Genomic DNA, 13370 nt, shown 5'->3' with positions numbered 1-13370 from the left:
AAAAAAAAACTCCCCCAAAGTTGAAAGGAGAAAGAAGAAAGAGCAATGCTAGAGATTAAGAAAGCAGAAAATTGGTTTTGGGAGAGAGGAAATCGGGGTTGGTGGTTATATATTGGAGTTGTAACCGGAATCGGATTTCGATTCGGGTTTTCGTTTTCGGAGTTTAAAAGTATTGTTGGATGCTAAATATGGAGAATCGGTGGGTTTGTTTTAGAGGGAGTTTAGGCGTGATTGCATCGTAACAGTCTGTGGAGAACAACAGAACTTGTAAGCATGTCTTTTCAGTTTTAATTTTGCGTAAGACTTATTAGGCATGGGAATGCCATAGTGTCCCTAAAGCTCCTTGCTGTCTTTTTAATAAAATTTCTCCCAGTAACATTATGACACCTGTAAATCCCCCCCTCAAAACATTAACTTCCCTTCCTGTCTTTATGATTTTTCCTTCTAATTATGCAGGGTAGTTGAATTTTATATACATGTATAATATTAATTTCACTTTGCTTTTTACCATGCTATATTTAGATTCAGTAGAGATTAAATTGGACTTCAAAACGTAATAACAGTTAATAACCCATGATTTTGGGGATTTTTTGTTGAGATTTGTTTCCTTAATTGAAGAGTTTTTAGATTTTTTTTTTATATATTGATATACTATTTTAATTTTTTAAATAAATATTTCTATTGTGTCAAAAGAAAAAATAAATTGTAATTAGGTATTAATGTTAACATGGTATGACATTTAATATAGTAGATTCACTCTAGTCATGCAAAGTCATTACTTCCATTTTATTAGGAAAAAAAATATTATATTCATCTAAACATTTTTCTCTCGATTAATCAAATAAAACTTTATGGGTTCAATTTTAAACATATATTTATAAGATATTCAAACATTTAATTCAATAATTAATATATAATTTTTCTTAAACCTTGTTTAGAGTTCAAATTCACTTATGAATAAAGGATCAAAAAAGCATTAAAAAATAGAATCATATTGTAAGTGTGAAAGGACTCGTTGGTGTTGTTTTGTTAAGCAGCATGCAACTCTCATGAGACATGCAAAATAGATTATCAACTTGCACAAACCCTTCTTATTCTATAGTTAAAGCTGCCGATTCGAATTTTAGCGGCTTACTGTTGACCAAAATCAAGTTTTTCTTTTATTTTTTTAAAATATATCCCGAGACTGCCACGTGCCCTTCAAGCGCCGACGAGCTTTCCTCATTATCGGTCAGGTGTGCTTCTGGTATTTTATTTTTATTTATCCCCACTAATCTGCTTCCATTGTCTTTTTATCTCTTGTGTCAAACATAAGTAAATAATAAATAATGTTTACTATTATAAAAAAATATTTAAATCAAGTTTTATATTTTTATTTTAAATTAAATAAATTTTTATAATTTATAATTAATTAATTATTATTAATTAAAATATCACTTTATCATTAATTAAAATTTATTTAATTTAAAATAAAATATAAAAATTTAATATAATGTATTAAAAATTAAAAAAATTAAAATTTTTAAATAATTAGAAATTTTTTAAATATTATATTAATATTTTTTTGTTATTTTTCTTTTTCATATTCTTCCTTCCTTCTTATCGGCCCCTCCGAAAATGTATCTTGAGTAAGAATTTGGGCCTCTTCGAACCAAACCCATCCAGTTTGGGTTTGACCCACCATGGCTATGTACCTACCCAATGAACTTATGGGCCCAATTTTATATGTTGTTCTTTCCAATAGGCCCAAGATTAACAAGCTCAGGAATCCAAAGGTCACAAATGGGCCTCTCTAAATCTTTTTGATCTCATTCACTTATTTTTAATCAAAATATATATACTATACAATTAATTTAAAAAAAATTCATTATTTACACAACGTATTCTACGCTCCCGTTTGTGAGTGTTTTTGCTACTTTTTTTAACTTTAATAAAATTTTCTTTTAAATATAAAAATATTTTATATATATTCAAATAGTAAAATTATGTTTAATTAAAAGTCAACAATTGCCAATTGGTTAAAGTATAATACCAATTTAGATATAATTATTCCATATAAATAAAATCATGCATTTTATTTAAAATATTTTTTACTTTTACATCAAACCCAATTTTTAATTTTGCTTCGCATGACCAAACTTAAAGTGATAAGAAATATTAAATGTTGAAATGTAGAAGTAGATATTTGACATAATATCTTAAAAAGTTCTTAAATTATTAAAAAAATTTAAATAAGTCTTTATATTTTTTTGAATCAAATAAGTTTTTGTATTTTCATTTTAAGTTAGTCTTTATGATTAATAATTGATGTAATCAAAATATGATTTATCATTTTTTATGTCACATGTCACTAACATAGTATGTTGATATATCGCAATAGATAATAACATAACATGTTGATGTAGTATTATGACATCGTTATAGTGCATTTTTCATCTTTCACGTCAATATTATGTCATCGTTACACGGACATAAAATGATAATAGACATTTTGATTAAAAATAATTAATCAATTATTAATCATAAAGACTTATTTGATTCAAAATAAAAATAAAAGATTTGATTGGATATAATAAAAAAATAAAAACTTAATTTAATTTTCTTAAATAATTTAGAATTTTTTTTAACACTATGCCTAAATACTTCAACAGAAAAAAATGCAAGAGGTTGAAAAGGAAAAAGGCAACTAGAAAGACTCCTTTTTTTAACTTGTTCCTTTTTTATTCTACTTGTTCAATACTAACTAAATTTTAATACAATCTCAGATTGAATTAATTCAAAGTCATAAAGAATTCAATCCAATTCAAACTGATTAATATTTCATAGTCACAATCACATGTAAATTTGAACCAAAAAAATAATTATATGTTGAATTTCTTCTGGGTGGAGTATCTTATTTAGTAGAATTTCAAACAGGGCAGGCCCTGAATGGATTTCTGGAAGCTGCTTAGTCCTCCTCAGTCCTTACCTGAAGAAGAAGAGAATAAAAAGAAAGATCAGAAAAACAAAACAAGAGGTAAAAGTCTAAAAGACAAATAGACATGAAAGTTACCATCACAAAACAAAACAAGTTAACTAACTGATGTCACTCCCAAAATGGGAAGTGTCACATTGTACAACTTATTTACCCAACAGCAGCTTACCCAAGAAAGAGCAAAGAATTCCTTGAAGGAAAAAACAAGAAACCCAACAGCTGAGATTCCTAGACTCTTGACAGCATTAAAGCTTCCATTATGTAGGTTTATTAGATTGTAGTATTACTGTTACAGGACATACAAAAAATCCAACAGTGAAAATCACTATGCTGTTTGTTGGGTTGCCAGGTGCTTGCTTTTCTTTAATAGTCAACTCTGCCACATGATTGCAAATACAGACCCCATTGCGTTTCTCAATCATTCGAATAAACCATTACCATAAAACAAAAAAGCCCTGTAAAGGAAATTCAAGGGCTACCACCACTCCTACGCCATAGCTCCATTATCTTGTACAGCCAAGAAAACAACAAGAAACTTTAAGAGGAAAGAACAGAAAAAAACAACCCTGTAAACGAACAGGAAAGGAAAGTGAAAAACTGAAGAAGCAGAAGAAGAAGAAGAAGGGAGAAGCTATGGTGGTGGAGTCAAAGCCTTTACGTTTCCTTACTCAGCAATCTTTCTTTGCAGATGTCCGATCTGGGGACCTTGAGTCTGTCAAGCAGTTGTTGGATAAGTTGACAAAAGAAGAATCGCCTGATGGATCATCAGCGGTGTCTAATCTGATGGCAGCACAGAGTGAGTCAGGAGGGACTGGATTGTATATTGCTGCAGAGAGCAATTTTCAAGAGATTTTCAGTTACTTGCTCAAGTTCTGTGATGTTGAGATTGTTAAGATCAGGTCTAAGTCTGATATGAACACTTTTCATGTTGCTGCTAAGTTAGGACACTTGGGTATGATTCTGATTCCTTTGCCTAATTTTTGAAAATGGGTTCTATTATTTAGCTTGATTTTGATGATGGGAAATTTTCTTTCTTTCTTATATGTTTTGTTGGTGGTGGGGGGATGAATTTTGATGGAAACGATGCATCTGGTGGAGGAATTGAAGATTTTGTGTAATCGGTTTAACTATCCAATCAACTCATAATTTTGTCATTGCCTTTGTGTATGTACTGTTGTTCAGCTATTTACCATTAAAAATTGGGATAACACATAGAGTTGAATAGGTTTTTGGAGATTGGTTTTGCCTGGTTGCTCAATCAGTACAATAAAGCAGACTCAAATACGAGCAACTTGGAGCTGAGAATGGGTATTTTTGTTGTGTAGCCTTGCAAATATTGACTTCCGCGTGATTTAGGAACGTTAACAATATGGCTACGTCTTGATCAATTAAAATTGAGCCCGTTCCTCATAGGATTGTTATTGTTATTTTGGTGCATTTTTATCTGCAATTGCATCTTGCCTACAGTTTCTTACTATTTCTGAATTGTGATTGACAAATATGGATTACTGCATTGTAGGTATAGTGAAGGAACTTTTGGGCATTTGGCCGGAGCTTTGTAAGTTTTGTGACTCTACAAACACCAGCCCGCTTTATTCTGCAGCTGTTAAAGATCATTTGGATGTGGTAAATGCTATACTAAATGCTGATGCAAGCTGCATAAGGATAGTGCGCAAAAATGGAAAGACGGCATTGCATACAGCTGCAAGGTATGGCCTTACTAATATAGTTAAAGCTCTTATAGACTGCGATCAAGGAATTGTGAGCATCAAAGATAAGAAAGGCCAAACTGCACTCCATATGGCTGTGAAGGGTCAGAATACTGCTGTAGTAGATGAAATATTGCTTGCTGATCACTCCATCCTGAATGAACGTGACAAAAAGGAAAACACAGCATTGCACATAGCTACAAGGAAATCTCGTCCGCAGGTATCCCTTTTTCATCTCACACTCTCTGCTATATACCAGATATGGAGACAGCAGATTTCTATTTATCTATACATTTTTCTGCTTTAGATAAAAGTAAAATTAATTGTTCATTTTTATAATGAACATTCCTCATTTCCTTCCATTCAATTCCTTTCCGGTAGTTCTGGCGCTACTAATTAAAGTCAGCACTTCTATTGACATTCAACGAGAGAGGATTGTTAGTACATTTCTGTAATTATACCATAAATGGTGGCAGTGAAATTTTTATTATTGGACAATGAGCTTATTTTGAGAGGATGATTCAAAATATGTGCTGCTTGCCAAAAGTCAGTCACCTCAGTTCACCCTTCAAAAGGGATAAAGGAGGGAAGGCAAGATCACTTAAGAAAGAATATAATAGAATCTCAATGAGAACTAAAAATGATACTTCACTTCTGCATGCTAGCAGCCACACATATCTCAATCGCATGAGAATCTCGTCATCTGAGACTAGCGAATCACACAAGTTAGGAGTTATAACTTAAGATTATGAATGTTGAGGATTATGTAATCCTCATATTCATTTTTGGTCTTGTTCCTCTACTTATGTTCTGTTTTCTGCTTTTCAGATTGTGAGCTTGTTGCTAACTTATAGATCTATCGATGTCAACGCCATTAATAATCAGTGTGAAACTTCAATGGATTTGGCTGATAAACTCCAGTATGGAGAACCTGCACTGGAAATTAAAGAAGCTCTGACAGAGGCGGGTGCTAAGCATGCTAGGTATGTTGGCCAAGTAGATGAAGCCATGGAACTTAAGAGGACTGTGAGTGATATTAAGCATGAGGTGCACTCACAATTTATACAAAATGAAAAAACCAACCGAAGAGTTTCTGGAATTGCCAAGGAACTTAGGAAACTTCACAGAGAAGCTGTCCAGAGCACCACCAATTCTGTTACTGTTGTTGCTGTGCTCTTTGCATCAATAGCTTTCTTGGCTATCTTCGGCTTGCCTGGTCAATATGTAAAAGATGGACCAGATGCGGGGAAGGCTAACATAGCATATCACGTAGGTTTCCGTGTGTTCTGCCTCCTGAATGCTATATCCCTCTTCATATCTCTGGCCGTAGTCGTTGTTCAGATCACTTTGGTTGCGTGGGACACAACAGCTCAGAAGCAGGTTGTATCAGTAGTTAACAAGCTGATGTGGGCTGCCTGCGCTTGCACTTGTGGAGCGTTTTTGTCCATAGCTTTTGTGGTTGTGGGAAAAGGGAGTTCATGGATGGCTGTTACCATAACCATAGTGGGAGCACCGATTCTTGTTGGCACACTCACGAGCATGTGCTATTTTGTTTTTCGACAACATTTTGGGATATTTCGCAGTGACTCTCGGAGACGAATAAGAAGGGCAAGTGGGAGCAAGTCTTTTTCATGGTCATACTCAGCAAATATATCAGACAATGAGTATAATTCTGACCTTGAGAAGATATATGCTTTATAAACACTAGTAATAAAATTAAGCCTGTAAAAAACATGGTACAGCTGCAGAAAGTCTTCGTGGTATTAAGTGTACCTCCTTGTAATTAACCGTCCGATGTTTTCTTGTAGAATTCTAATATTGAGCAGACAGTTTTGAAATCCAGTTGCTGTATAAAAGAGATGGTTTCATGCTTTCTAGTTGACAGATCTTAAGGCTGAATATAGATTGGTGTATAGCCACGTTCATATAGGAATGGTCTATTAAATTCTTGATTACATGGTTTGACTATACTGTCTACAGGTGCCAGATTTGGGAGCTTGGCAAATTACAAATAGAGTGTGGATATAAGGGCTCAGAGGATTATTTGAGTAGCTCATATGGCAGTTTTGAACTGTAAATAGGCAACTGCTTGTAGTTGATGGTAGTCTTGACACTAGCGTAATCTGGCTGAGCAACTGCTGGATTCTAGACCCAGTCTTAATCTTAAAACAGTAAGCATTTAGCTTAATCATTGGTGCATAATTCTTTTTCTTAAAGAGCACGATTCGAGTAAGGTATGAGGACTGCTACATTGTAAAGCATGGAACATGTTGGAGCCATGGAAACTTCAGTGGTTCAACAGCCACCAATCAACGTGCCTGCTTTTCCAGCAATAACGCGGCATTGAATATGTTGTTTCAAAGAACGATAATTAACTTGGGGGGAAGAAGAGGAGGCTTTTACGCTTTGTTTGACTCGAGAAATGGAAGGAAAAAGACACGACTTTGTAAAGGCACTCCTTCCTCCGTTATTCAGACACCATGAAAAAGAAGAAAAGGCGTTACGAGGGACCATCAACAAAAACCTTTTTTCATTTATTATTCTCACCAAATTCTTCCAATTAAATTATCACTTTAACCATTTTCTATATATTTTAATATATAATTAAGAGAAATATTGAATGAGAAAAAAGATTTGAAGTTCGTATATTGAATAAAAAATATATAATAATTATTGAATTTAATTCTCGAACTCAAACCCAGAAATTCAAGGGTTAGCATACATATATATATATATGATATGTTAGGAGCAAGAGGGGAACAATAAAGAGAGAACTACAAGAAGCCAATAGAATCAATTATGTATGGAATAAAAGAGTAGATGCATAATTTCACCAAATATGTATTTGTACATGAATTAGCGATTCCCTTATTTAGTAAGATCGCTATGAGACATGAACGGATTTATAAAAAAAAAAACAAACAAACAAACTGCATTTTCTAGATTAATTATCTCCCTCTAATCCATGTGGTTTTCAATAAAAAATAACAGAACCACATGTGGTTTTCCTGTTCACAAAGGAAAAATGAATAGCCTGGAAAACCCCCCAAGCTTATATTCAAATCCCAATTTTTCACCATCCCAACTCCCATAAGCTTAATAAAACAAACTACTATGATATACAATTTTACAAACTATACCACATCTCGCCCTTTGAGATCGTAGTATAATTGACCTTCAACTATCAGCTGGCAACAAGAATTAAAGTTGCAACTGCCCCGGGCCTTTCCTAGATGATCTTGAAGGAGGCCTGCTTGTGTCTGATGTTGGAGGTCGCCGGGTTTCTGCTTTTTGTCCTTCCTGCATACATAAGAGGAGATAGGTAACAAGTTGATTCTCGGTATGGCAGGCGGGAAAGATGTAAATAAAGGTTAAGCATTACAAAGAAAGGACAGCCAACACAACCTTTCCATTTCTGCCAATAGCACGACATAAAGCATAATAAGAGAGTATGAAGCCAACTCTTACTTACAGGAGGGGGCCCTGTTTGACCTCCACCTAACATTCAACTAAGTGTTCTAATTTGCAGTTATTCCACTCTTTTTTAACCTAATTCACAATATACTGCCATAGATGTAACACAAATCATTAAAACAATAATGCAAGACAATGAAAATGAGACTATCAACAGGCAGCTCACACACCTTTAATAATGAACTGGAACTATTTCGTAGTTGTGCTTGTGATTTTGCAAGCATACGGTGTTGTTGCTGCATTTGCTCAAACTGTTGCAGCCTTGAAGCAAAGTTAATTCCATTCTGTAAATTCCCATTATCTTGGCTTATATCACCATCCTCAGTGATTTGAGATCCACTGTGATGTAAAATTTGGGTGTGTGGGTTCCCTGATGATGCTCGTTTGAGTTGATCACCACTGAAGGAGTATGATGGCACAGTTTTTAAACGAGTTTGCAGTATCTTGAATGCAGCACTTTGCTGCAGTTAAATCATATGGTCAGTATCATTTAAACATGGAAAAACTAATTCACAATGCGTAAGTGTGTTTTCAGTTTGTGACTAGATCAAAAACACACATTGAGATCTGCATTGTCCCCTTAAAACCAATCAACCATTCCCATAGCCAACACTAAAGTAAAAGGAATGTTTTGATGAGGTCAAGTTTGCACCAATGTTCTTTCCTTTTTTTTTCTGTGAGTTTGGGAGAAGGGTGCATAGAAAAGAAAGCAGCACAGACATACCTGTGGAAGTAGCATTAGAAGACCATATAATAGTTTCAACAACCATATATATCTTCCGGGTTCAAGAAGCTGGAAATCAGAAAAAGGATCAGCTACATAAGAAATCTTCTAGATTCAGAAGACAAACAAGCAAAATAGAAATAAATCAATTACTTGAAAAAAAAAATGCAACTACAATGACAACTAATTAATCAATTTCAAAAAAAAGGGGACAACTAATTAATCCACCTAAGGCTAATATAGTTTGGCACAGTAAAATGACCAGAAAGCTGCAAACTACCCTTAAGTCTATGAAGATATGCAACTATCTAAAAAGGACAATTGTTCATCATATCAAAGTCTGTTGACCAGTCACCAAAATGCTGACGCATAACCTTCTCAATAAGGAAGGCTTCATAATGACCATCATTATCCCATCATAAAATGCTTGTGCATAGGCAAATTTTTTGACATCACCATGTGAGTATGCATCTATATTATGGCAAAAACAAAAAAAACAAAAAATAGCATATGCTATAGCATAGTTTAGTTTAATAGAGTAAAATACAACAGCGCGTACCAACTTAGAGAAAGACATTATAGCTAGACAAAAAATCATGAATCAAAATACTGCTCAAGACTTGCTGAAATATAAGCAAATACCAGAAGCGAACCAAAAACTAAATAAAGAGAGAACTTATGCAATGTTACAATCTCCTGCAAGTCATGTTAAAGCTATTAACGGACAAGATTGTAAAGGCGAGTGGTTAGTATATAATTTAAGCACCTGCAATCTAAGATAAGCAAAGATTGGTGTTTCGAGCAAGCGAACCAATTTATCAAGCTGGACCAAGAATTTGACATTAATATCTTCCTCGACCAGGGACTGAATCACAGCACTTGCATGCTGGTACGTCTATCAAGCAAATAAATACAAGATTAACAGCCACCACGGTAGTGCAACCCTGCACCTCTTCCCTCAGCCCATCACACACAGAAAGAGCATGCCTGGCTTGCCATTTAAAGGAGTTAATAGATTCTTACCTGAGCTAATAAACAAAGACTTATGATTGCCATGGGTGAATGGCACCATGAAGCATACAAAGAAACAAATAAATCTTTTCCAGCAGCATTAACCAGTGACTGTTTCAAAAGTTCCCGAAGCTCGGATAGCTCAGAAGAAGTGAGTAGAATTAAATTCAAAGCCTGAAACACAAGAGGAGAAAATTTATAGTCAGGTTCTCAATCAAAATACCATTCTACTAATAAAGATCTGAAGAAACTATTTCAATGTTACTGCATTATTATATTCTTAAATACATGACAGGACCTGAACCATAATGCAGGCAAAATCTAGATCTGCTTCTCCCTCAAGTATGGTGGATAGCTCACGGTAGACCCTTTCAGCATCCAAGAGAACACAAAGTCTACGGATTATCAAAGCACCACGCCTAAGAAAACAGGGGAATGATTTGCAAATGAGATGAGAAACATGTATGCAATTCCAACAACCTTAGCAAGTAGGCCATGTAGCCTACCCGAGTGCTCAACAAAACAATTCATAATAATAATATTTTTCTAATTAAAAAGAAAAATGAACTGGCGCTTGAAGGGCCTAAAATACCTCTCTAGAAGAGAATGATCAACCCGGAAATTATGCACCAGAGAAACAACAAGCTGGCGGAAGTGTAGGGGATCTTGTGCTATGCATGCATGAATGTCAAGAACCAGGAGCACCACCTGGTTCAAAAAATTCAAATTGCAGATAAATTATTATACACAAACAACAGCACCTTTAGGTCAACACCACACAAACACACATATATTAACAAAGAGAAAATATGTAAATAGTTGGACTCCAAAATCATAAAATCATATATGAACAGTTTTAAATTTCAATTTTATGACAATACCAGGTACTTGATAGTAAGAGCAGATGCTACATAAGATGTGTTCCAACATAATAACATCCATTTATATATAGGCAAAGAAAATTCCCTAACCTTTGTTTCATTATCATCCATTCAACATGATAGAAGGACAAAAAATTTGGTAACAAGCTTCAAGATAAAGATAGCAGCAAGCAGAGCCAATTGTTGGAAAAAAAGCACAGCCACAAACGATGGGAGATTCGAGGAATGAAACAAAAGACACTCAAAAATGAATATTAAATGGACTGACTAGTAGTAACTTGTACCTAATTTTGGAATAATGTCAGATGGATTAAGATAGAAGTTATTCTAGCAAAATGAAGAAAACAATCAAAAGGAAGGTAACAGAAGCAAACTAAATTGAGTGCTCTCACAGCAAAATATAGGCATTTTACCCTTCTTCATAAATATTCTCATTTATACCAATTCCCGCCTTGACGCGGCCCCCCCCCCCCCCCCCCACCCCCCCCCCCCCCCTCTTCTTTCTCTTTTGTTATTTTTTAGGTCCAATGTTTGACAACAGAAATGAGATGATGACTACAGAGATATTGCCATGCCAGCTGAGTTAGCTAGAGTTTTCAGTAACAGTTTCATCCAAGATGCAAAATAATACATATTGGGAACATTCTATTGTAATCGTAATTATAGTGAAACCAATATACAACACCAAAATAAAGAAAAGAAAAACCTTAATAGAACAATTAAATACATAACACTTAAGGAGGAGCAGAAATTTACCTCATCAGAAGAGTCAGATAGAGCTTTCAAAAGGGTGTCAAATATGTCATTTAGAAAGCACAAGACCTGTTTCAGGTGAAAAACCAAACATCATCTACATTAGAGCAACACTGGCATCAGAAACTGCAAACAAATATAACATTCAAATTACAAATTTGATATGAGGTTATCCACTCTATTTTCAATTTATGTTGAAATTATCATGCCTCTACACAGGCACTGTGCTCATTATCAAACATGAAAAGATTTAAGGTACGCAGCATCACATATGCTTCCTCCAAAAGTGCTTACGATGCTCCAAAGAGAGGTCAATTATGGCTTTTATTCAAATGCAGATACTATGCATATCCATTACCAAAACAAGAAGTAGAGAAGGTTTGTTTGTTTTTGGCAGCCATCAAGATCTCATGGTTGGCTGTTATATCAAGTCTACTTATATTATAGTTCAGAATAAAAAAGGCCAGTTTAAGTTTTGAGCAAGACCTTTTGAACTTTGCATCTACCTTTAATTTAACAACCATCTTCAAGTGCCAATACAATGCATATAAAGAGAGAGACCTTGAAACTTCAAAGTGAAGATAATGGTAGAAAAGAACATAAACATGAACCACCAGCCATCCTATGAGGCATAATGTTGAAAGATTTGGGATTTATCACAAAGAATTTTTAAATATTTCAATAATACATACTTGAACTTTGATGACGTTTTTGTGCAAATAAGATCAGTATGATGATAGTAAAAAACTAAAATGATGTGAAAACAAGCACACAACCAGATGTACATGAAATAAACAAATAACTGCCTCCTCACCTCAGCACGATGTCTGTTTAAAAGGGTTGATATCCAGTGCAATGCTTCAATTCTAGTGGCCTCCCACTCACTACGCAGTTGCCTGATCAGTCAAAAGAACTACTAATTACTAGAAAATCATTGCAAAGTTAAATTATTTCAGGAGTTAAACAAGACACCATTTTAAGCACTTTTGAATAGCTCTTCAAAGTACAGAAGAGCTATATATTGGACATGCAAACTGCTAGTAACATTTCAAACCTAGCATTTTTCCCAGGTAACAAAAACTACACCTCCTCGCAATGGAGAGAATGGCTCCCACATCAAATGCTTCAGCTGGATCAGCCTTGATTGCACGAAGCTCCTCATTGGTTTCACGAGCAACCTAATACAAAAATATGACAACAAACTCAAAAAATGAACACAAAGGAAAGTACTCAACATGAGTTTCTAAAAGACATGGCAGATAGTCCTTTAAGATACATTAAGGAGACTCTAGAAGAAATAAACTTACAACTCTAATTTTCTCTTCTTTATCAGATATGCAGGGGAGAATGGCTCCCAGTATGTCAGCATAATAAGGAACAAGCTGATCTCCACCAAGTTTTACAAACTCATTTATCTGTACAACAAGAAAATAAAAAATATCATAGTATGGACAAATGAATTGACTGCAGAAGATTCCATTTTCAAGGTTCTTTACATCTTTTCTGCTTTAAACATTTTCCCTTTCTATGGCAACATAAAGTCCAATTCTACTTACCCAAGTGATAGCTGTTAACCGAGTGAATTCATCAGGAGAAGCTGCCCTCTGCACCAGTATTTCAGCCATGCGACCATAATCTACAGACTTCAAGAGTAGCACTGCTCGAGTCAGAAAATTACAAATGAACAAAAGATTTTCTTTTTATGAGAAACACTTTGGCAAATGCTACATAATAAAGTCATAACTTCTTTTACTAAAAATGGTTGAAGGTATCAGTCATGTTATTCCCATAAAGATGTTAAAAAAGACAATTATTGGTGTAAGAAACTTAAAAAAAAAAAAAAA

General features: G+C 34.4%; 2 protein-coding genes across 2 annotated transcripts; one reads left to right on the top strand and one right to left on the bottom strand.

Moving 5' to 3' along the window:
* Window positions 1-3364: 3364 nt before the first annotated feature.
* Window positions 3365-6634, top strand: LOC110423082 (Ankyrin repeat family protein). The gene is made up of 3 exons (XM_021437201.2): window positions 3365-3926; window positions 4494-4903; window positions 5512-6634. The coding sequence occupies exons 1-3, from the start codon at window positions 3608-3610 to the stop codon at window positions 6382-6384; spliced, it is 1602 nt and encodes a 533-aa protein (XP_021292876.1). The 5' UTR covers window positions 3365-3607; the 3' UTR covers window positions 6385-6634.
* Window positions 6635-7458: 824 nt separating this feature from the next.
* Window positions 7459-13201, bottom strand: LOC110423477 (ARM repeat superfamily protein). Its single transcript, XM_021437694.2, has 12 exons — window positions 13083-13201; window positions 12834-12941; window positions 12613-12704; window positions 12341-12422; window positions 11530-11595; window positions 10485-10600; window positions 10191-10311; window positions 9905-10066; window positions 9648-9776; window positions 8882-8950; window positions 8328-8618; window positions 7459-7983 (listed from the first exon to the last, which is right to left on the bottom strand). The coding sequence occupies exons 1-12, from the start codon at window positions 13149-13151 to the stop codon at window positions 7885-7887; spliced, it is 1404 nt and encodes a 467-aa protein (XP_021293369.1). The 5' UTR covers window positions 13152-13201; the 3' UTR covers window positions 7459-7884.
* Window positions 13202-13370: the final 169 nt, after the last annotated feature.

Source organism: Theobroma umbraticum, unplaced genomic scaffold (genome assembly GCF_002168275.2).
Source record: "Theobroma umbraticum cultivar Fairchild unplaced genomic scaffold, ASM216827v3 scaffold_20.0, whole genome shotgun sequence".
In the NCBI taxonomy this organism is placed as follows: Eukaryota; Viridiplantae; Streptophyta; class Magnoliopsida; order Malvales; family Malvaceae; genus Theobroma; species Theobroma umbraticum.
The sequence above is the reverse complement of the archived record's forward strand: the minus strand, read 5'-3'. Positions and strand labels throughout refer to the sequence as shown.

Excerpts from the sequence above, each read along its gene's own strand:
- LOC110423477 (XM_021437694.2), bottom strand. The coding sequence starts at position 13,151 with ATGGCTGAAATACTGGTGCAGAGGGCAGCTTCTCCTGATGAATTCACT. Across the intron at positions 12,942-13,082 it reads GGTTAACAGCTATCACTTGG|ATAAATGAGTTTGTAAAACT; the intron begins GTAAGTAGAATT and ends CTTGTTGTACAG. Across the intron at positions 8,619-8,881 it reads TTCTAATGCTACTTCCACAG|CAAAGTGCTGCATTCAAGAT; the intron begins GTATGTCTGTGC and ends ATTTAACTGCAG.
- LOC110423082 (XM_021437201.2), top strand. The coding sequence starts at position 3,608 with ATGGTGGTGGAGTCAAAGCCTTTACGTTTCCTTACTCAGCAATCTTTC. Across the intron at positions 3,927-4,493 it reads TGCTAAGTTAGGACACTTGG|GTATAGTGAAGGAACTTTTG; the intron begins GTATGATTCTGA and ends ACTGCATTGTAG. Across the intron at positions 4,904-5,511 it reads CAAGGAAATCTCGTCCGCAG|ATTGTGAGCTTGTTGCTAAC; the intron begins GTATCCCTTTTT and ends TCTGCTTTTCAG.